Source organism: Nyctibius grandis, chromosome 22 (assembly GCF_013368605.1).
Source record: "Nyctibius grandis isolate bNycGra1 chromosome 22, bNycGra1.pri, whole genome shotgun sequence".
In the NCBI taxonomy this organism is placed as follows: domain Eukaryota; kingdom Metazoa; phylum Chordata; class Aves; order Nyctibiiformes; family Nyctibiidae; genus Nyctibius; species Nyctibius grandis.
This window is the reverse complement of record NC_090679.1, coordinates 5,099,492-5,122,470: the sequence shown is the minus strand read 5'-3', so window position 1 is coordinate 5,122,470 and position 22,979 is coordinate 5,099,492. Positions and strand designations below refer to the sequence as shown.

The 22,979-nt window shown below is 43.7% G+C and overlaps 1 protein-coding gene across 1 annotated transcript; it reads right to left on the bottom strand.

Moving 5' to 3' along the window:
* Positions 1–10,715: 10,715 nt before the first annotated feature.
* On the bottom strand, positions 10,716–22,765 carry GABRP (gamma-aminobutyric acid type A receptor subunit pi). The gene is made up of 9 exons (XM_068417256.1): positions 22,710–22,765; positions 21,213–21,325; positions 18,961–19,028; positions 17,703–17,920; positions 16,735–16,817; positions 14,197–14,334; positions 12,736–12,888; positions 12,026–12,219; positions 10,716–11,030 (listed from the first exon to the last, which is right to left on the bottom strand). Exons 1-9 carry the CDS (start codon positions 22,763–22,765, stop codon positions 10,716–10,718), a joined length of 1,338 nt encoding a protein of 445 aa, XP_068273357.1.
* Positions 22,766–22,979: the final 214 nt, after the last annotated feature.

Here is a 22,979-nt window from a genome sequence, read left to right as displayed (position 1 = left end):
TAATAGATAAGGTACGTGGCTGATGCAATTTGAAATCCTATTGCTAGTGATTCCTGAGGTACTGCTCTTTCAGACAAAACGTGGTTCAGGTCTTTATTCTGTTTTTATTTGTGCCAAAGTGAGTTTTACTTAAGTACAGGTTTCTGAATCTGGCTCCTGCCAGACACATAGATAGGGTTCTTACACAGGCGTGCACAGGAGCCCTGTGAGGAATAACGGCAAAACACATAAAGTTTTGAAGTGTCCTTTCTACATTCTCTCTCCTGCAGTGCTTCCTCTCCTTGAACAGGTGAAGTCAAGTTTGGAAACTATAGTGCTCTGTTTCGTAGGTTGCATTAAGTACCTGTTCTTGAGGTTCCTTTAGAGAGAGTAAATCTTAGCTGACACAATGTATTTCCATCCAAGAAACTTTATACTTGGATTACATGCACAAAAGAAGCATTAAAGAAAATTAATGTTTAGTCTGTTATGCTGGGAAATAGCAGGCTACAGGTGGCTGTGCCTATTGGGTATATGCATTAGTTGATACTGTACCAGTCTCCTAGGATAATTTTGCCCCCTACAGTATCCAGAATTGAGATTCAGTTGAGGTGCTCAGCTCACCTGAAAACAGTATTTATTTTTTTTTTTTAGAAATAAGTGACAAATGGAGGAGATTAATGACAGATGAGGCAAAAATGGTTGGATGCCATTTGTGGGTTCCTAACAGAATGGGTGACAGGCAGCGATACAGGCAGTCCTGGGATCTCCAAACATTGCCTTTTTTGGTGGCAATGCTATTTGCTGACACATTGCTTTCATGAATCTTATCATTAGTGCTGTAAGCACATGAAGTATAAGTTAATTCTACTGTAACCTGATTATTAAATCCATTAATCAAAGGCAGGAGATCTGTAATTAACTTATTCTCCAGCACCAAGTAAATGATTGTGCTGTGAGCTTTAAGAAAGCAATTGTTCACTAATATGTGAAATACAGTGGGGCTATTAGAATATAAGGCTGTGTAATTATATAATTAAATTATAAATTTTGCATATTTTAATAACATATATTTTAATTATTTTCTTTGTAATGTTTAAATGAAGGATCATTATTTTTGCTTTTTTTTTTTTTTTTTAGCTTGTACATATACTTTACCAAAAATGAAGTGTGTGTTGGGGGGGGAAGTTAATGTCTGTCTCCCACCTGAAAGTTGGCTGTTTTCATGTAAGGCTTTGGCTAGGCTTTTGGTGACTCACCTTGGACCTATCCCCAGCAGTGGCTGACTAGATAGATTTCTTCTGTTTCACATTTCAGCATCTTTGTTGTTGGTGACTGTAGGCATTCAAATTTTAACTTGCAAAGCCAAAAGAAGGGCCTGCTAGCACTGTTCTAGCACCAAATGCTTGGGTTTGATCTAATATTGGCTTACTGATTCCTTTTCGCACAAACAAGTCTGGAAATCCCTTTTCACAAGCTAGTATTTCCTTCCAAGGGGCCAGATATTTCAAGGGTTTTTTTCAAGCTTGCGTCACATCTCTGCTATCCTTGAAGTAGACCAGATTTCTGAAAGCTTTGTAGTTTTACCCAGAAACACCCAAGCATCCTGTCCCATAAGAGGAAGGTGATACTAGAAACATTTAGGGAGTCAGCAGTAGGTAATCAAGGATCTCTCTGAAGCCATTCTTTTGAGAGGTGAGAGCTATAGTGAGGAAATTTGCACAAGTGAGGAAATTTGCACAGAAAGTATCACAAGGGCATTTCCCCTGTGTGTCCTGCCCACATTTCCAGCCTGGCAAATCTACTTGCTCATCTTAACCTTTCTCTATACCCTTTAATCACAAGTGCAATATAGAAGCAATAGCCAGCATCATTCTCCTTCCTCTTGAGGGAGCAGGACATGAAGGTTTGTCCACCTTCTGCCTTAATTTCAAGAGTGCTAAGGGAAAAGCAGCTCCATGTTTTGCACAGACCACAATATTTTCAGGTGTCATGTTTTATTGCAGCATCTGCTGCAGTTTAATGCAGAGTGAAAAAATTTGTGTGTCAAAGGCAGTTGCTGTCTGCATCAACAGTGACACAGCAGTGCTACCAGGTACAGCAGGGCTTCAAAGGCACCAGAGCTTGGGAAAAATGTATCAAACCTCGCCACATAAAAACAGACAAAAAACAAAGAGCACAAGAAAGGCCTGTCTGGCACATGGTGCCAGCTACAAGCAGCAGGATAGAAATGCGGGAATAGGCTGAGGGGGCTGGAGGCAGTGAGCAGGAAGGGGTGAAAGATACAGGTAAGGCCCTGGGGTCCCCAGCCTGTCCCAGAGTTGTGGGTGGCACCCACTTAGCCGTGTCACCAAGGGACGGATGGTGTGAGTGGGAGAGTGGCTGGCAATGTCCGTGTGTGCCCCTTGCTATTCTCAGCCCCTCCTGGGTGCAGCTTTCAGCAGTATGTTTGGAGACTGGCCTGGTCCTTATTGTGGACCTGCAACAAACATGCTCTAAGCATTTGGAGAGGGGCTGGAAGAAAAAAAAATCAAAACAACCCCAAACCAACATGGCTCTGGCTCTGCCAATGTTTTGAGGTGCTTCCACCTAACAAAGTCTAAAAAGTAATGTTAGCTCTGGCCAGTGGCCGCTGAGAGTCAGGTGTGTCTGTGTGTGTCTGTCCATCCGTTTCCCACCAGAGAGACAGTGAGAGGAGGCAGACAAGAATAGGTTTAAGCCCGAAGATGACACTGGTGGTGCTACTAGTTGCCTGTACCAGCAAAGTTCTTAAAAAAAGCAAAACACAATATTTCCTGGGAAAGCCTAATAGAGAGAGGGAAATCTCTGAAACTTGCAGACAATGAATATAAAGTCATTTTTCTTGGCAGCCTTTATGTTGATAGATAGGACAGTTTGCCTTGTCCAGTTTATATAAGAGCAGCTGATATAAAATGACTTCATAGGTGGATATTTATGAGAAGTTTCATTTCAAATAATATAGATTTTGCCTCTGGCAGTGCTGTGGTTTAGCCCTGTTATTACTGGGAACTAAATCTTTAGGATATTCTAACTATAACTGCAGGGCCTGTTTGATCTACCCAGCAAAGTTAATATTTTCCAAAGCAATGGAAACTTTATAATGGAAAGTCTCATTAGCAAAAACTACCTGTCCCTAAAAGCAGCCAGGAAATCAGGCACAGAGAGGAAACTTGGGGGATTTTCCTTCAGCTTCACGTGCTTTCTCTAGCACGGCAATACTGAAGAAAGTAGTGTTTTCCATTACAGCGAGTGTACAGATAGACTGTAACGATCCTTCTCTAGAAAAGCAACTAGAAACCAATTTCTGATATAAAGCAAAATTCTCTTAGCTTCTCTTTGCTGCACGTGGATCTTGCATAAAATACTTTTATCTCCTGAGTGGAATAGGATTCACTCCTGGTGCCAGACCCAACCCCTGCCCAGGCCAGGATTGCTCCGAGATCTATGCAGCAGAAGGGCTAAGGAGGAGGTACTAGTACCCCCACTGAAACTTCCAAGGCTGTTTTTTTAAAGTGCAAATCTTTCCCGTTTTGTGCCAGAGCATTGGTATAAATGGGGTATTCTCAAACGATTCACTCACCCCTTTGGAGCACGCAGAGCTAAGGGCTGCAGTCAGTGAGGCTCTCAGCCCATGTGGTGTTGGTAGGGCCCTGTAGTCCTGCAACAGCCTGGAAAGGCAGAGTGGGTCCTCCTGGGGCTGCCAGCTGGGCTGAAGCCTCCCTTTCCTCAGGCTAAACCATAAATCAGACTCCAACCTCTTCTTTCCCTATCTCCTTCAAAGACACAATTAGCTCTGACTGTTGTTACAAAGGGAGATAAGTCTGCAACAGCCATGGGTTCAGGCTGTGAGCTCTGGTAATACAGCTTCCACATAAGCTGTATTGGCTTCCAAAAAGCCTCTTGGCTGGACAATGGTGGTCAGATCAAAATAACCCAGCAAAGAAGCTGGAGAAGAGACCAGGAATCTACCTCCACTACTGTGCTTCTGTTGGAATTGTTCCAGAATTTAACACTTCTGACAAATATTTATGTTCATCTGTGACCAGAGAGCTTGAAAAGAGATGCACTGTGCTGCCCAGTGGAGGGGACATGCAGGCGGTGTGTGGGGAGGGGAGGCTTTGCTGGCTTTAGTCTGGGATGGTTTGGGCACTCAGGAGTTATGCAGCCGTAGATAGAATTTGTGAAGGAGAACAGGAGGAAGCTTCAGCACGAATACAGGCAGAAAGCAACACCCGAGACAAGCTCAGAGGGGCAGCACTTACCACTGAAAGAAGAGCTGAGAGCACAGGTATTGCCTCTTGCTGTTAGATTTCCTGCTGTTCTCTGGACTTTGTGTGTTGTCTACAGACAAACAGGACCACATCAAAGAATCCTGCAGACTGGCATCCCTGGGCATTTGGGCTCATGCCTCCAGTCAAAAGGAGTAATCTCAGATAAGCTCATTCATCTAAATACTTGGAGGTTAAAAAACAAACAAAAAAAATCAATGGTGGATCTGTATCACGAATACTGAAGACCACATTGTGCCTCTGGGAAGATGAGGCTTGTCGAGGGATATTTGCTACTCCTACCTTTCATTAATGCTTGTGCTCTTAGGGTCAGGATGGGGCAGGGCTCTGGGTTGGATTTGCCAATTTCTAGAAGCCCAGCGCTAGTGCTGGCCCCTTTACTGCTGTTTTTGAGGGTCACAGTAGCGTGGGTAGTTCATCGGTGATAGCTCTTAGCTTTGCACGTTTGTTTCTAATAAAAGGCATGGAAGCTGGAAACAGCATTAAGTGAGGGAATATGAATGAAAAATGTGCGTGAGCAAGAGTTCAGAAGTAAATGCCTGAGCCCATTTAAATCAATAGCCAGACTTTCATTAACTTAAATGGGCTCAGGATTCCACCCAGCACTTTTAGCTTGCCTGGCTTCCTGTTTGAGTTGGCAGGGCAAATGTCTTTGTCTCTGTCTAGCAGGGCATACTCCAGATTGTTTTTCTGTCCAGGATGATGAAACACTCTTAGAAGTCTCAGTCTATTCCAGCCCCAATGTGGCTAGAGATACCAAACACAAACATCTTGCATACACTGAAAGTCGTAATGTTTTTGCATTAAATGCTGACCTACCTGTCCTAAAGTAGATGTCTGAAAGCACAAGCTGTCTTGAAGAGATGGTCTGGTCTTATATTTGTCATTACATTTCATGATAACTGACAGGAATCTAAAGCTGCACAAAAAAGGCTATTAAGTGACTACCTCAGCTCGTAGAAAATACCAGTTAAATGGTATCCATTGATGCTGTAGGAGTGGATTACTCTTATTATATCAGTAGAGTGAAAAGGATACTGCTCTCTTGCTGCTCTCCTGTACCACAGCACATCTCAAAGGTAGACCTGCTCGTGTTTGTGCTTTAGAGCTGGGGGTTATGGGCTGCAGCGAAAGAAGATGGCAGGACATCTCTGGGAAGATCTGAACTGACAGTATAAAGCCAAAACTTACTGTCTCCTTGAGGCGTGAGGTCCTACAGCAATGATGGGAGCCATATGCATGGTCTGACCCTACCTGTGGAGCTTTAATTCCATGTTCTCTGAAGTCTGAGGATTTGTTTTCTGGGGGTCACAATCCAATAAAAACATAATAGGGTACCAAATTAATGAAAATCTACATGTTTTGTAATTAGTGGAACTAAAAAAAACATCGAAGCAAATACAGGCCATTTCCATCTAAATCCCTCTTCTAGTACAGGTTTGGGTAAATGGAGGGACTCTGCAGTGTGACTGAAAATAAGACCCCTACAACATACTGGAAAAAACAAAATCAGATGACTTCTGGATTCACAGGCTTCCACAGGGGCGAGTTCTCAGGTCATGCCTCCAGACAGTTCAGTGCCAAGGCAGATGCAGCTGCCCAGCAGACCCAGCTAAAGCCCTGTCCCTGTAAAGGCAGGAGCCAGGACCTCATGGTGCTGGGACACCCTGACTCTGAAAATCGCTTCTGTTTCAGAACTGTGCCAGTATATACACATCTCTGCTTAGGGTCTGGGATCTCCCTGTAGGTGTACACTGACATCACACAAAAGCCTTTCTTTTTGGAGGAGAAAAAAACAACTCCGTATCTAGAACTAGATTTGCTTCCTCTTCTCCGTTCACAATTCATAACTCTTCTGTTGCTTTAGCTTACTAGCAGGGATGATCACCCAAATGTTAGCTCCCAAAATATGTATTTCTTGTTTGCAGTTATATGTACTTGCACTAACCTGATGAAGAAGGTAAGACATAACACAGATTTTTGTGCCTAACCAAAGCAGCTTGCAGTTCAATATTGAATTCTCCTGGTGAATTGCTAAGCAAGCAAGACACAGTTAAAGAGAGTTTCAAACCACAGGAACTTTGAGGAAAACTGCAGTCTGAGACACAGATCTCAGAAGGGGAAGGAGAAAGAAAGAAAATGCATCAAATTATTCATTACAGACTTAACGATCACCTCAGATTAACAAGAAGCCCATTGTCTGATCCCAAGTGTAACAACAGGTTGTAATTTAAAACAGCTTTTATTCAATAATGAAAAGTTATTTCAGTGAGAATTTGGAGAAAACCTGTGCCAATTACCAGCACTAAACAGTCTGTCCTTGTAAAGATGTGGCTTGCTGGCTGGCTGCGTGTTGTCACACTAAATACAGTAAGCAAATGAGAAAGGTTTCTGCTACCAATTCACTCAGTAGGTTTGAAATGGAATTAACCTTTTAAAAATGCAAAGTATTCCTTACAGCAGATGGTAGTGTTTGCACATACAAATACCTTTTGGAAATCATAATGTAAACCACATGCTCTGAAACAATAGCATTCCTGAGCTGAACCCTTCATCCTTCTGAAAATGAAAAATAACACTCTCCAAGCCCAGACTGGTGGCTGCTGCAGCAAGACCAGCTCCTGCTTATGTTGGGGTGAAGTGGGCATAAGAAGAATTAGGGGAAAAACAAGGGTGGGGGGCACAGAAGGAAGCAGGGCAATGCTGGGATGTACTAAAAGGTAGTATTTCTTTATCACTCACTGCTACGCTCTTAGACATACACATATTGTGTGTTAGCCTGTGTTAGCTCTCCTCTATAGTGCAGCTCCTTCATATTTTAAATTAGATAAATTAATCCCCAAATGCTTAATGCTGCTGTGGCCAGACTGCTTTTGGTCCCTGTGCTAGCTAGGGTGACTCTCCGTACCATATTATGAGGCTTTACATTCCTCTGGGTTGCACCAGATACAAGCATTTGCATCTCTTGAAAGCGCCTCAAGTTACCTGTGTTACCTGATTGCTGCTCACTATCCATCATGCTTTCCCGTGCTAACACATTTCACAAGCATTTCTCCACAAAGGCTTAAAGTAAGTGCAAATGTTCTTAAAAAGAGACAGATTCCAGAAGCTGCAGCTTTAGGAAGTACATGTAAGGAAAGGTTACAGGAGACCAGAACATCTGTGCAAAGCAGAATTAACTCAAAAAGCAAGTCAGTCTTTTCCTCCATACATTCATATTCTGCCAAGAGCACAAACAATCTGGCACCATGTTGGAATAGTAAATGTTAGGGGTAACTCTGTCCTGTGGCTCCTCCAGATTCGTGGTGCCAAGTTCCCTGAGAGTTATAGGGCAGATGTGGTCCGTGGGAGGTGAAGCAGCTCCCAGCTCAGGAGCCATCAGCCTAGAGGCTCTTTCAGAGGGTAGGCTGCTACTCAAAACCCCTCCTGCTCCCTGTAGAGCCTAGGCAAGGCTGACCCCTTCAGCAGAACAGAGCTGTGTGCAGTGCTTACCTGTGGCTTTGTTCTCACCTGCAGCACACATGTTACACACCAGTCCTTTGTGGGAAAGGCTGATTTTCAGTTGGTGTTGGTCAAGATATCGGGGCTTATCTTTGCACACCAGTAACAGGGAAGCTGCTCTGTGCTCCACACATATCAAGATATGAAAGTCTCATCTTCAATTCAGTGGTGCTTCTAGCTTGTGTTAGCCAACACCTGAAAGAGACAGGAAAGACTTGGGCTTGAGCGGTGCCTCATCCTGACTGCTCTGAAGAACGTATGCAGACTCACAGCGCTCATCTGTCACTGCCCTCTGCCAAGAATCATATGTGGGATGACAGCAGTAATAACCCCAGGCTGCTCCAGGACATCATCTTGCTTCACTGTAGGATGTATTAGCAAAAATTAATTTTTGTCCATCTGACGTGACTGGTGTACCTGCAGTAGGACAGAGGCTGGGTGCCTTCCTTTGTCTCTTACTTCCCGTATCTGGTCTTTGCTAAGCATCACTTTGACCACTGAAATGGCCTTAGGACCATGCTGTGTGCACCCCACTGAGGCCAGAGCTAATACCTTGTGTTACAACAGGGCTGTATAAGGAGACAGTCGTGTGTGAGGTGTATTAAAGTGGTGAAGTCCATCAATGAGAGAGAAAATTATATGTAGAAGCAAATAAAGCAGGAGTCCATACCTTCTAGATTTTAAGTTTCTGAAGTAAGGTGTTTCCCCTGGCCAAGCCAACAGCTCTTTAAGAATATTCTCTTGAGGTATCTAAAAAAAAAACCAACAACAACAAACCCTCTTTCCGCTACTACCTTCTGTCCCTCCCTTCCTTCTTGAAGTTAACAAAACCAGCAATAAATGAGAATAGAGAGAGCTGACACTTTTCAAGACAACATGCTGTTCGCTAGGCCAGGTCAATAACAAACATTTCGCTGCACAGAGATATAACTTAGAACAAGGCCTGGGCAACTTCAAAGCAGCAGAGTTGTAACAAAAGCAGCATCTAATGAAAGCAAGCCTTCAGAGTGGCAGCCTGCTATAACACACAAAGAAATTCCTTTTGTTAACATTAGTGTTTGGCGGCAGGTGTAGAACACATAAGGGCATTTTAGTTGGGTTTTAAAGAAAGAAATCGACACAGAAAGGAGGTAATGATTTTTTTAATAGAGGATCTCTCTGGGGGTTTGTGTTCATATCACAAACATTCACTTTATTACATTTTATGGAATGGACTTTAAATGCCAGTATATACAAGCCAACATTTCATTATTGGAGTTTGTGTTTATTCACTTGCCATTGTCAGTCTGTTCCCCTTTGTCTTCTTGTGCTGCTCTTGGTAAAAGCTATGATTTATGAGTATGTGGTTTAGATCCTTCACAATAAAGTGTGGTGAAGTGGTTCGATAAAAAGTTATTAAAGTAAAAAATCCATAGTTTTGCGTGCTTTGCCCACCTTCTATATGAAACCCCAGTAAGAGACTCTAATACTAAGCAAACACCGCCTGCATGATACTGTAATATAAGCTGCATGCTGAGAGGCCTCGCTCTGCCAAAACTCCTGCTGAATGGTAGCCACTGCAGGCAATTACCGTTTTGCCTACATAACTGCAGGATTACGCCCTCAAAGTTATGAAAGTTGCGTAGACCAAAAAGGGGGGAGGAGGAAATCTGCCATAAAACGTTCATTTTAAAATCAGGAAATAAAGACTTCCAATAGCCCTAAGCTACATAGTACCAAATGGCATTTGGTTCTCAAATGTGTGTGCCACATATTTCATTTATTTCTAAAACAAAGCTCTCAGTCCTGCTGATGCAGCATAAACAAAGCTGACAGGCAGTTTCCACAGCCCACTTAGAATCTGAATTTCTATAGAAATGTAACGCTGTTTCAGCCTAAAATAGAGAGTGAAAGGCTGATTTAGATCATCATACCTCAGCCCACGTGTGGGTCTGTCACCCAGCAGCACTGCTGACTTGCCACTGCTGCACAGCCACACAGAAGAGGGGATGACAAATTGGCCACTCTTGCGTATGGCTGGCAAGAAGCAAGAGCTGCTTATAGCAGTGAAAGCTGAAGGAGGCACTCTCCAGGATGAAGAATAATCTGTTTGTGAAGAAGACACGGAAGGTGGTAGAATCTGTTCAACTGCAGCACAACAGGAAGAGTGTAAGAGATGGGTTACAAAACAATTTTGCTGCCTATATTTCATGTTCCCAGGTCTCTAAAAAAATGCAGCTCTACAAATAAAAAGCCCTCCATCTGCCTTAGGGATGGATAACTACAGCAAGTGAGGATTACCTCAATGAGTCTGACAGGTATTAAAAGCACTGAGGCATACCACTGTGCTGATGCCAGCACCACCGAAATCACTGGTCTGGCACCACATTGCCCCTGGGACAAGGAAGCACCGTGCACAGGAGCCGTTCCTCTCCGCATGGCACACTGCTGCCTTCGGGTTCTCTCACTTGAACAGAGGCACTGTTGAGACAGCAATCACAGTCCCTCTGTTGCTGTTATCTCTGGCAAACAAAGAATAACAGCTATAATCGTACATCCTCTTGGACATCTAAACTAGAAGGTTCCAACCTGCTTCAGACTACCAAGATAATTTTGCCACCTGTAGTGCTCTGTAGCCTGCCACGTGCAGTCCTACACACCCATCTCCAGACAAATGAGAGGCTGGAATGAAAGGTAGATACGAGCACAAGAGCCCAGCACAGCCACTCAGCTGAACAAGCAGTTGTCCAGAGTCAATGTTTGCTAATGCTGAAGCACCAAGAAGGCTTTGCATCTTGCATACCTCACACACTCTTCTGCTCTGTACCTCAGGAAACACAACAGAGCATTTTGTCCACGTTGGATTCACTGTGGTTAGATACCTAGATGCCCATTGGCAAGATTCCTCTCCTGCTGAAGTAGGAGAATTGAAGCGGCTAATTTCTACTAAAAATATAGGTAATAAGCCCAATAAAACACATTGACCAGCATGAAAAACAAAGGGAAAAGCAGTTTGGAGTAGTGGTCTACATTGCTGGGGTTCTGAATTGTGAAATAACCAATAATCCTGTGCATTTTGTTTCTCAAGACGCATTTGATTTTCTCATGAGTTTTCATGGTCAAGCCACTGCAGTTAACAGTATCGCTGGAAATCTCAATGCTTGCAAAGCTGATTTTCCGTTTATAGCTGGCAATGGAGCTGTTGAGGATGTTAGTGATGTTGACTTCTTCCATTTCTTTAGTAAGTTCATTTGCAGGCCCCTAGGAAACAAGAGTGTACAGTTAGTTTTAGGGTTTGTCTTCTCCTGCAGAGGAAAAGTGCTTTAATCAATACGGAGACCATAAGGATGAAGATAAAGGAGCACAGCTTCATATGTGTTCATCAAAAACCCCAATATTCAAACATGCCTTTCACCTGCTGCCTATTTTTAGGAGTGCCTGAAGTCCCAGAGGTGCCTGTATTTCCACCACTGTATTTCTAGAGGTATTCTGAGATCTTTGAGTGAAGTCTTGCTCTATGTCACTGAGCAACCTACCATCCATCTCCTGCAAGACATCTATCTCTTGACATCTACACAGTAACTTAATGGCTAGGGAACTCTGCAGCAAGGTGGGAAACCTCTTTTCCCTCTGACAGGATTTGGACCCTCAGTGACCACTGGACTATAATCATACTTGGCTATTTAATTTCTCCCACTAAAGCAGAGCATTTTGAACAATTCACTCTCTCTTGCAACGCCCCCAGAACATTGTGGGGCTGATGATTGGTACTGTCTTCTGGGAAGGGAGAAAGAAGGGTTCAGCTTTCCTCTGCTAGAGCAAATTATCTTCCAAATCTGTGTCCTAATCAGAGTTATTCTATAGAAGACTGGTGTGTCATACTGGCTCTTCTGTGGCTGCATTTTGAAAGGAACAGAGGTGCTTCATGCTCTCACATGAGCTCATCTCAGGGCTACAGACCCAATTCTAGGGGTAAGCCAAAGTGCGTTCCTGAACGTGATCCTACAACTCTAACATGACTGTCAGCGAAGGCTGCTGCTCCTTTTGGCTGGTGTGCAGAGGCCTATGTCAGAGACCCAGAGGTCTAGTGCTATTCACATGTTTGTTACACACAAATATTTAGATTTAGTGACAATTAGGAGAAGCAATTGTTACTGTATCCATAACAGGAAGACCACTTGTCTTATTCAGTTAATGGAGGACTAATTATTGTGGATCCAAGATAACTCAGCTTATGAAGGTAGATCAGGCTTTACCTCTTGAGGTGCTTTAGCCGCACACTTTTGTGATGAGCTGTAGTGAGCCACTGCATATTCCACAAGGGCACCAAAGATGAAGCTGAAGCAGATGCCGAGGTAAACATCAATGGCCTTAATGAAACAGTTGGTTTTTGAAAGCGAACTTCGTGAGCCGATCATCAGAGTTGTCATGGAGAGCACCGTTGTGACTCCTTGGCAAGCAGAAAAGGAAAGACCTTTTCTTGTGGACACTTTGGAAAAGGCTTGGCCTATCCTTCTGCACGCGTTGTCATTCTCTATTGCTAGCCAGATAGAGCACATCACTTCCTACCAAATCCAAATCATCCATCAACTCAACTAGCTAGTAGCTTTACACAGGCTCTCCCTGCCTTTGACAACTTGGCTCTCTTATTTTTCTTACTTTTGGTAAAAAAATCCCCCCCTCCCTGCTCCCTCCAAAGCACATCACAAAGAACGTGTGCTCTGTCCTCTTCTCTCTGCTGTGAATCTACTGGGGGCCATCCCCAGCTCTGCAGGTGACCAAGTGTGCCAGTCACAGCTTATCTTCCACACTTCGTACTGCTAACCCAGCTCTGCCACAAGTAAAAGCAGAATGTGAGCAGGCCCTTTATCACTGAGCAGAGAGCTCAAGAAAACTACTGTCTGCCCAGCCCTCAGAGGCTCCCTTGCCTGCTTAAGCCTTCTCCCTTCCTCAGGCAATAACTCACCAATGCAAGTTCTTGCAGGCACTGAATCCAATGTGATCCAAAAAGAAACCCAGGACAACATGACGAGCAGAGTGGAGGGCACATAGGTCTCCAAAATGAAGTAAAGGACATTTCTTCTCAGCTCAAACTGCAGTATCAGTCGTGGGTACCTGCCTGTTCACGACAGGAAGAAACACAGTGAACATGAGATTCCCGAGGACCCTTGAATGGAAACTGGGACAGCCCAGCAGCAGCCCTCCAGCTGCTGCACCTCAGCAGAGCTGCCCTGAAATTGCAGGAGAGGCATTACTTGTACAAGCTTGACTTCTTGCCTCAGAGGTCTTACTTGTCTGACATATCCTAGATAAGAGGACACGTACACACAGCATTGCTGGACAAGAGACATCTAAAACAATGAGTAGCTTGCAAAGGGGCTCCTGAACTTAATTCACAGTGGAAACATTTTATACCAGTGTCTTAACTTCAGAGAAGGGCTGATGCTTTCATCTATTTGCACATACTCAGCACAGCACATTTTTCCCAATATCCGCTTTGAAGGGGCATTGCCAAGTTCAGCCGTATCTGATGGTCGAGAAATAAACAAAATATTTTTCTCTCCATTTCAGCAGGCTCTCTCTCATGTCCCAAAGCATCCGAGATAGCTTATCATCACAGGGAATTAGACCCCCTGTATTCATCAGTAATTTGTGACCTTTGATAATTGTGTCTTTTTGTGCTCAAAAAAATTCAGTCAATTTTTTAAAATCAATTTGTCATAATACTGACATCAGGGTTCTGGGGCTGGATTGCTAGTATTTTCAGGAGATATTTCTGCTGGTTAAACAATAGCTCCCTTTGAAATGTAGAAACAAACCCCATGTTGTTTGTGGGCTGTGTACACTACAGTAAACAACAAAACATTGTTATTTTTAAAACCTGGTCATTCTAAGGAAGCTTTGCTCCCTTTCATAGCGTCTGTGATTAGAGAGAAGAGTATTTACACTGATAATGAAAAAGACATTGAATTCTGATGTACAAAGGGATCTTATCCCATCATAACATTATAGAACTGTAATTTACAAAAGTATATTTTAAAAGTTAATTTTACTCCCAGTTACTGTAAACATGACTCTCTGCAGTATTTATAATCTGCACACCTGGGAGGAAGGGAGAGAGTTTATTCAGGCGTGTATGGAGAAGGAAAGAAGTGGAGAATATAAAAAACAAAATAAAACTGAAAATCCATCAAGTGAATATAGTGTATCGCAAACCCCGTCTTTCCATCATTTCCATGTTGGAGAATAGCCTGATTGCAGCTGACTGGATTTCACCATCTTTCTGTCTCTTTTTGTGAGATTAAGATTTGCTAAAGACTTCGCTGGTTCAGGCTTGAGTCAAAAGATACTGGCCTGTAGAAGGGAAGAGAGGTGGGAGATGAGGCAACTTGAGAGCGTTTCTTGCCTTTCTCTTTCACCGATTTACCTGTTTCCTGCTGTGACTTCGAGACCAGGGTGTAGTAACGTTCCACGGTGTACTGAGAGAGCCGCAACTTCTCAATGCCATGGACAGAGTCATTTCCTCTCAACCACGTGAAGATGACATCGTTTTCATCATATCCCCCTGAGGAGAACACAAAGACCCATATTACTGGGGTTTAGCCAGTAAAAGCCCAGCTACTGCCCTGCCTTATCTCCTGGGTGGGAACAGAAGCACAATCTAGGCCTTGTAGGCTGGACAAAGACCCTCTTAACTGCGTCAGACTATGGGTGGGTGTTGGCTGTCCTTTTGTTGCTGTGTTTTCAGTCTGCTGGTTCAGATTTCAATAGGAACACACACCACTGTGAACGATGCACAACGCGCAAGACTGCCGAGAACCTATTTCCATCATTTACATGGGGTATTTCTGTTTTTAAATATTTTAACCTTTTAAAAGATCGGGTATTCCTGCCATCCGCAGTTTGATTATACGCAGCAGAATAAAACTACTGCAGCGATCAACTCTCGAACATAGGCTCTTCAGTCATAAGAGGAGAGCAGGAGAAACACAGTGGTTAAAAGAAGAGAATACAGATCCCATTGAGCCCCTTACCAGTTAGCAGAAGCACATTTCACTGCACCAGCTATGCAAGTGCTTAAAAATACCAGAAGAGGCATTTTCAGTTAGTCAAGAACTTGGAGCCGAGACTGCTATGTGGTTATGGACCAGGCTTTTCTGACCGTCTGTGCGCTGTCCAGGCAGCTTGCTCATAAAAACAGCTTTTTCTACAAATCATTCCTCCTATCCCCAAAGGCTTTAAGTTACTGCGGACAAATAAATGCATCTGACATTTTGGTAACACGGAATTCCTGCCTCAACACAGCAGGACAGATAAGATCAACAATTCAAGCAGTTATCAGTAAACTCCATCTATGCTGGTTGAGTAATTGCCTCCAGGAATGTAAATGATGGCATGACATGACTTCAGGTTGGTCTGAGGGATACCTCAGTCTGAGGGATAAAGCTTGTACTGAGCCACCAGCCTGCCATTCACTTCAAAAATGTCACTTAATTTAGGAAACAAGCCCATCAGTCTCACTAATGTGATTCTTTTATTAAGTGCCCTTCTTTGAGAAAATGAGTAGGGATGGTTTGATTCTGATAATAACCTGTTCATCCTGGTAGAATGAATAAGATGCAGTTGCAGCTCTATTTTTATCTAATTGTGTTTTCTTATTAGACACAAATTACCAGAGCTTGAGCGCAATGAACTCCTAAATTAGTTGTCCAGGGTATGAATCCCTGCGTAGAATCCTAAGCACGTGACTTTTTGAAGTTTCTAAGCAGTTTTATAAATTGCGGTTACTCTAGAAAATTTTATAATAAATGATAAATTGTTAATTCTTCTGGCGTCTATTGAAATAGCATTATTTCTGGGCACTTATCCTAATGAAATCTCCAGTGGGCAATGTGCATGTAATTTCATTGGAATCATACAGCAACTGAGCATGATGTAGGACCCAATCACTTCTAAAACAGACCCAACCAAGCTATGCTTTAGCAGAAGAGGCCAATCATTATTATTTCAGGAGTGATTCTTTGTAATAAAGTTAACCATGGTGAACTAATATGATTTTAATGTGGAAATGATATGTGCTTCCACAGGTGCTTCATGCTGCACCCCCAGCAGTTAAAATCTGGCCTTTTCAGTATGGAGATTTTAGATGACTCTTTTTGTGACGTGAAGCGGGAGCTGGTTGGTTGCTTGCTTGTTGTGGAGCTGTGCAGATACAGGACAGCGGCACTGCTCATGCTGAGCTCCTCTGTAAAAGCCCTGTAGCATCCTAAATTTTCCTGGAGTCTTTCCCAGCCAGCTTTGCCACAGATGAGCTTTTAATTTAACTGAGAGCAGAACTCACTGATTATCCCTTTTCTTGAGACTTCCAAGGCCGAGTGTTGACAAGGGTCCCATCATCTGCATCACTGCAACAGAGGGCCCGCATGGAGAAGCACATACCACAAAGCTGGCTTTGCCCTTAGTTTCAATTCATGAGTTTGAGAGGCATGTTCAACTCCTCCTAAGAACCACCTTTCACCCTGCCTTGTTACAGTGGAGGTTTGGGAGGTGCAACAGGTGGTAGATACCTAAAAATGTGAAAAGTGGTTCCTTGCTGTGCTCCTTCTCATGCACTTACCCCATAAGTTAGTTTTGAAGAATCTGTGCATGCAAAAGGGACCAAATTTGGAAAACCAGCCATTATTACTGCCTTCTTTCTGTGCAAAATTGAGCTAACTCTAATAAAAATATGATTTATTGCCACTCTTTTTTTATAAATTGCACAGTGACAGGAATCCTCTGAATTGTGGATTACAACACAAGTGTTTGAAGAATGATGAAGCAAAGTTGTTTTCTTTTCGACATTAGTATTTGCAGGAATAAAAATGTACTCCAGAAAGCCACTGTGATGGATTCCAGATGTGTAGTTACATACGAATAAACAAATGTAAACTAAAGTCAGGTTTTTCTAGAATGTTATACTTACAGCTTTCTAGCTGCAGTCTGCACGTTTGTGTGTCCATGGGGTATTTTGACAGGTCCATGTTACAAGCAACAGTAGTAGTGATTCTGTAGGAGGAGAAAGAACTCCAGAAGTTGCAATAAAAGCATGTAATAATTATCTCTGTTTTTCATAGCAAACTAGACAGTCAAGACTCTGCTCTGTCATTTAGATGATTTTGACCTGTGCGGACTGATACAATCAGAGAGAACCCTCCTTAAGGAGATACACTTTCTGCAGCCCCACTGATGAAAATGTCACTGAAGGAGGGATTTTGCTTTGCTGTGGTGGGAGATCTAGCGCAGATTCACGTGTTTTCCAGTGCTGCCGTTTGCACATCTTAAGAAGTTGCCACTTGTTACCTGAGGCACAGTAACTGACTGCACACATCCTCTGGCTTGCTCGGATGTGGAGGGTAAATGAGTGAGTTTATAGCAGCTTTACTTTGCAGTTAGGGTAACTGGGGCACAGTTACTTTGAGCTGAGAAGAGAAAACACTGCATGAATCGCTTACACAGTTGCATCGCACATTTCCGCAGTGCATGTACAAATATGCTTTATGCTAAAAAGCAGAAATCAGGGCTACACGCTACTGGATAAGCAAATAGCTTCCCTCTATCTGTTAAACTTTTACTGTTATGATGTCCTCCTTCCATTCCTCCCTACCTCCATCTGACTCTACTTGACTTGTCCTGGGTAACACCTAAACTCGTGAGCTTTCTGAGGAGGCACTGTGCTCAGGACACAGCGCGTATCGCGATGGGGAATCCTGGTCCTTGACTGGCATTTCCAGGGGGACAGAACAGGGGGCAATGGATCGGAAGAGTATGGTCACAGGTGGCTTGTTGACCCCAAACTCGCTACCTGTGACAGTTGGTATCTGCTCCTGTCCAGCATAATTCTGGAAATCGATTCTGAACCATCAGCAGCAGCAAAGCCAAAGGCTGACCTACCTTAAGGCATACAAGATAGTGCCATTAGAGAACAGTCGTATGAGGCGGTTCCCCACAGTGACATCGTGCAGGAAGGACCTTTTAGACTCCACAATGTACGTGTCTGGTACCCAGAGCAATTCCACTAGACGAGCATCTAGCGTGAAGCTCTTGTTGCCATGAAAGACCAGCCGGGGGTCTGTCCAGCGCTGCCGCAAATAGATAGTAGCTGTGTAATCCTGGGAAAGAGAGGAAAACCCGTGAGGATGCACGTCCAGAACACCTGCACAGCATAGCTGTGGGCACGCCACGTGTGACAAGAGGCAGAACACACATTTGTTTAACCTATCAAAGCTCAGCTTCAAATGCATGCAGTAAATCTGGTAGATTTTCATCATAGTTTTATTTACTGTATTACATTTCTCATATACTTACACTCTAAGGTGTAGTGTTTGAGGACTACAGATTATACTGATTGTACTTTTTTTTAATGAGCAATTATTATAATTGATATTTTTGTGTCCATCTGGCAGGTAAGAAAACAGATGAGAAGTGCCCACTTGAGGCCACTCAGAGAGTCACTGACATTAAAAATCAGTCATTGTCTAGAGTTGGAAAATTACATACGTACTAGAAACGTGGTCATGAGACATGGGCACTTTGGAGAAAAAAGGTAAGCAAATCCAACCTGTTATTTCACCGAGGTCTTAAAAAAACTCAAACAAATGAAAAATCAAAACTTATAGCATCTGTTTTAATAGGAGTTTTGAATCTAAGGATACTAGGATTAACTTGAGCTTAGCCTGCCAAAATCTATCCGCAGTGACTGGAGTATTTTCGCAGTGCCTGGTCATAAAACAATAAGCAACCTCAGCTCTAAAGACAATTCTTCACTGAGCCTTCTGGACAGACACAGGGCACTGTTATACAATTTCTCTTTGTTTCTTATTGATGAAGTAAATGCAACAAGTAATGCCTTTTATTTTCAAAACACCTCAGTCACAGCCAGCCTGACAGTGGTGACTGCGTTAACAGCATGGAGTCGCTGCAGAGTATGTACATGCCATAGTAATGCTGGTTTGTAAGTAAATAGGGATGGCTCCAAAGGTCCTACTGGTCAAAAACTCAGCACCTCCTGGAAATCAGGCCCCTTTGAAATGGAAAAAAATCAATCCTGTGTGGCACTTCCTCTCCTTCACCATTCCTCCATGCAGGACCCCTCTGTCTCTCAGGCAGATCCTACTCTTACCTCTTAGAAAATAATAATTCTTTCACTTACCATGTCGCTCTCGGATATACTAGAAATACTTGCGATGTCCAGACTCATTGCAATTTGAACAGGTTCTCCTGTGGAGGGAAAGAAAAGCTTAAGCAGAGAGAAGGGAAGCGAGAAAGGCACCATAAAACTGCGCAGGATGCAGTGCAGCATGGGCACTGCTCGCAGCATCCCACGCACACAACGCTGTCTCTAGAACCGCAGAAGCCCAAAGGCTTAGACACAGTTTTAGAGCACAACACTCACAAATGATGTCATGATCCAAGATAAAGTTGTCACTGTTGGGGAGCTAAAGCTCTGTATTTGGCGTTGGTAGCAGAGAGCTAACACCCACCAGCACTAGCTGTGAAGACCAGCAGTTTAGATAAGCAGCATTTCAGTGGCATTTGCCCATGGGCAGCCAGGGCCAGTTTATCCCCCGTTACCCAGCTCACAACACCTACACAGGGGCAAGAACAACAGACTTTACACAAAGCAGTTCTCACACACGGCTGTCGGGGGACTCTCCACAGCAGGCAGCATCCCTGCTTCTCAGAGAGGAAAAACGAAGGGGCAGAGAATTTCAGTGCTTGCTGAGACCATGTGCTGAGTTACAAACCAGCAGGGCAGCAGCCTTTGCCTCTTTTTAGTCATTATGTCCTATTGCCAAGCCCATTTTCAGCACTCGGGCCCTGCACCAAGCCCCCCGCTCGCACCACGCACTCTCCCCGCGCACCGCGAGAGGGCAGCTCCTCCCCGGCGATGGGGCCGGGGTGCCCCGGCTCCGAGGGGCGAGGGTTGGGCGAGCAGCGAGACAAACTGTCCCTGAGGCTGGGCCTGCTCTGCCTGATTCCCACGGTGGCTGTGGGGCGCTTCCCAAGCCAGCCCTCTCTGCCTGGGTGACAGCACAGCAACACCTTTCCTCATGGGACTTGCTGACTCTCCTTTTCATCCCCTACATCACAGTTAGGGAAGTCCAAGGGACACAGTTTCTAAATCTCCTTCCAGGTGGTTTTGTGTTTTTGTTTGTTTGTTTGTTTTTTTTTATTTGTTTTAAAATGTTCCAAAATCCAAAATATATTTCATTTGTGAAAGATGTACAATTTTTAAAATAGCTGTTATTCACAACCCCCATCTTGGTTTTAGCTATTTAGACACTTGAAGCCCACTCACATTAATGACCAGAGGATGGTTCTGGGAGGACTCAGGGCCTCTGGAGGAGGTCAAACCGGAGTCCTGACCATTTCTGTTTAGCCTTTATGGCTCTGGTAGGCGCAGGCTGGTGTAGATGCAGTTAATCTCTGTTAACGTAATTCAGAAGTATCTGTTCATTGATGTGACAGGATCTAGAGGAGCTTTTCTGTTCCAGCAAGAGATCAGACATTCTAGGCATAACAAGCTGGTAAATTCTGTTTTGTCCCACAAAGTTATCACCATGGTCAGAAACAGGAAGCAGGTGAAAGCTGCCAGTAGCAGAAGCTCAGACTGCAGGAGCTACAATAGGAAGCATCCAAGTCGTGGTGAAAGCTGATGGGGAATTTTTCTGTTGAGCATAGTTTCATTAATGGGTTCTGGCAGAAAAGCAAAATTGATAAAAATAACAATTTTCATAGCTGTTTTTTAAACTTTCATCAATATTTTTCAGGTGCTGAATGTCATTCTGAGAAACCCTTTCCTCTGAGTGGTTACAGCACTTGCCTGGGAGGTGGGAGACCTGACACTCAAACTGGACAATAGCCTCAGGTAAGTTCCTAAATACCTGGCTGTCCTTCAGGTGCTCCCTACTCCCTAGAGTTTCATGAGGGCTTAAAACAGGTTTAGTTTGTGTCTCAGTGCGAAGTGAAAGCATGTGTCAGAAGTCAGTATTTCTGGCAAGGAGAACGGCTTTATTCCTCTATAGCCGCAACCCACTACAAAGATACACAAGAACTAAAATAAAGCAGAAATCACAAGAGTCAGATTCTAAACACAAGCACATACAATTAGAGCAGAATTTATTTACTCTGTCAGGTCTTCCATAGAGGTATTGAAGTTTATAATTCCCTGTTCTTCACCTCACAGATGGGCATGTTCTCATGCCCCACACATGCATGCACAATCTATTCAAGACAGCAGTGGATACACAGAAAGGAGGGCAACCTTGTCTACTAGCTAATTTAAAAGGAACACAACCTTTTAAACTGGGGCATCCTAAAGAAAGCTTAAAGCATGCTCTCCCCTCCCCACAAGCCTTACAGACTGTTCTTCAAACAGCCAAATGCACGGAGCCAACATACCGCCAAAGTAGGGCCTGAGGTATTTGTTGTATCCCATGGTGAGGTTCTCAAATCCAGGGAGGGATGTTGTGTCGCTGCCGTGCAAGTCGGATACGTGACCCAAGGAGCACCTCCTGGGGACACAAATACATACTGTTAGGTGTGGACAGGCACGCTGGGCACGGCTGGTGTGCAGCTGCAGCTGTGTTTCCAGCTTGTGCTCAAACAAGCAAACAAACTGCATAAAATTCTTATTAAAAATAAGTAGATAATTGAAATCATAAGCACGTGCTCACATTGCTTATCGTGGCTGAATAATTGGCACCTTGAAGAGGTGGGAAACTGGCAAATTACCTCAGCTGATAGCTACAGGTTTGCACACATGGTAGCTTAAGAACATTCTTAAAAAGTCCCAGGCAGATCAAGCAAGGTCTATATATCACGAATCTTAATAATAGCCCACAATCTCCCCCTTCCCACTCCTCCTCAGACAGTCTATATAAGGAACATGCATTTCTTTTTTCCTCCTGCTTATGACAGCCTAAGACAAATCTCACTGACCAACAGCTCCTCCTTCCTAATCATTAGTCCCCTAAAGAAGCTCTCATCCTCATATGCTGGTGTCAGGCAGCATTCCTACAGCTACTGTCAGGAGTAAAACCTCCAAGCACACTGGAAGGGGAAAGGTAAAGCACTGAGCACTTCACAGACACCAACAAAGCCTTGTGGGCTGAACCACCTGTATCTGCTGTGCGCACAGAGGGGTCAACTCCAATGTGCAATGTCAAAATTAATGTTTTGTGGATGGACAACAAAGCTGGTACCTGACATCATGAGGCTCATAGATCTGTACCATCATACAGACAGAGGGGCAGGGGGTTGGGGCTGTAAGAGGTAAGTTTTATGGTGCAGTGTCCCTGTGTGGTCACTCGATGAAAATGTAAATGAGTGAATTAAGAGTTGTCATTGCTTTGTGAAGGGCTGCAGGAGGTGGAAGGCAGTGCCTCTGCCTCTCCCCAGAGTCTCAGGACCACCGCTCTGTGCAGTAACAAACTTAGCAATTTAGTTACTCAAAGGTCTCATTAATTTTTTTCTTCTGTTCCCTTTAAAGCTCTATTAGTAGTCCTTGGAGCTTTGCTGCAGGGTTTAGACCAAAAAGGACCTTACAGCAGAACTGAACCAGTTAGTGCACAGCATAAACATAAACCATTCAAGAAATTTAGGACTTTTAGTTCCAGGGATGGTAATAACACAGCTGGGAGTCCCATGGGGGGCATTTCCAGTGAAAACTGCAAACTCTTCTGGTCCTGAACAGGAAAGAAAGGGTTGCACTGTTAAAGTACAGATTGTGTTTTGGGACATACGCAGGCCCATGTGTTCTATGCCACATCCCTTACTGCACCCAGCTTTCTTTGGATGGGCTGGATAATTGGAAGCATAGTTTCCTTTTAACCCACATTATTTATATGAAACATAATTCAGATATTCCCTGTAAAACAAAACAAACACTCCACTTACCTTTGGGCTGGAAGGAAAAGACACAGACTGAGGAAGCAAAAATACCTGCAGAACATCTCTGGAGATTATTTCTGTATTTGCTCTTCTCATCTGTGAAGCAGAAAAGAAAGGCAATTTTTTGTAGTTCAAGAAAAACTATTTTAAGGGAAGGGGACAGGGAAAAGAAATCCTGCACAGTCAGAATCACACACTGTGGGACATGTAACACTCCCAACACAGAATGGCTCCTGCCCTTTTTTCTAGCTTGTGTCATTTTTCAGCACCGTGCTG

Excerpts from the sequence above, each read along its gene's own strand:
- GABRP (XM_068417256.1), bottom strand. The coding sequence starts at position 22,765 with ATGTTCTGCAGGTATTTTTGCTTCCTCAGTCTGTGTCTTTTCCTTCCA. Across the intron at positions 12,889-14,196 it reads GAAGTCACAGCAGGAAACAG|GCAGGTACCCACGACTGATA; the intron begins GTAAATCGGTGA and ends TGTCGTGAACAG. Across the intron at positions 12,220-12,735 it reads GCCTGCAAGAACTTGCATTG|GAGTCACAACGGTGCTCTCC; the intron begins GTGAGTTATTGC and ends CTGCTTGCCAAG.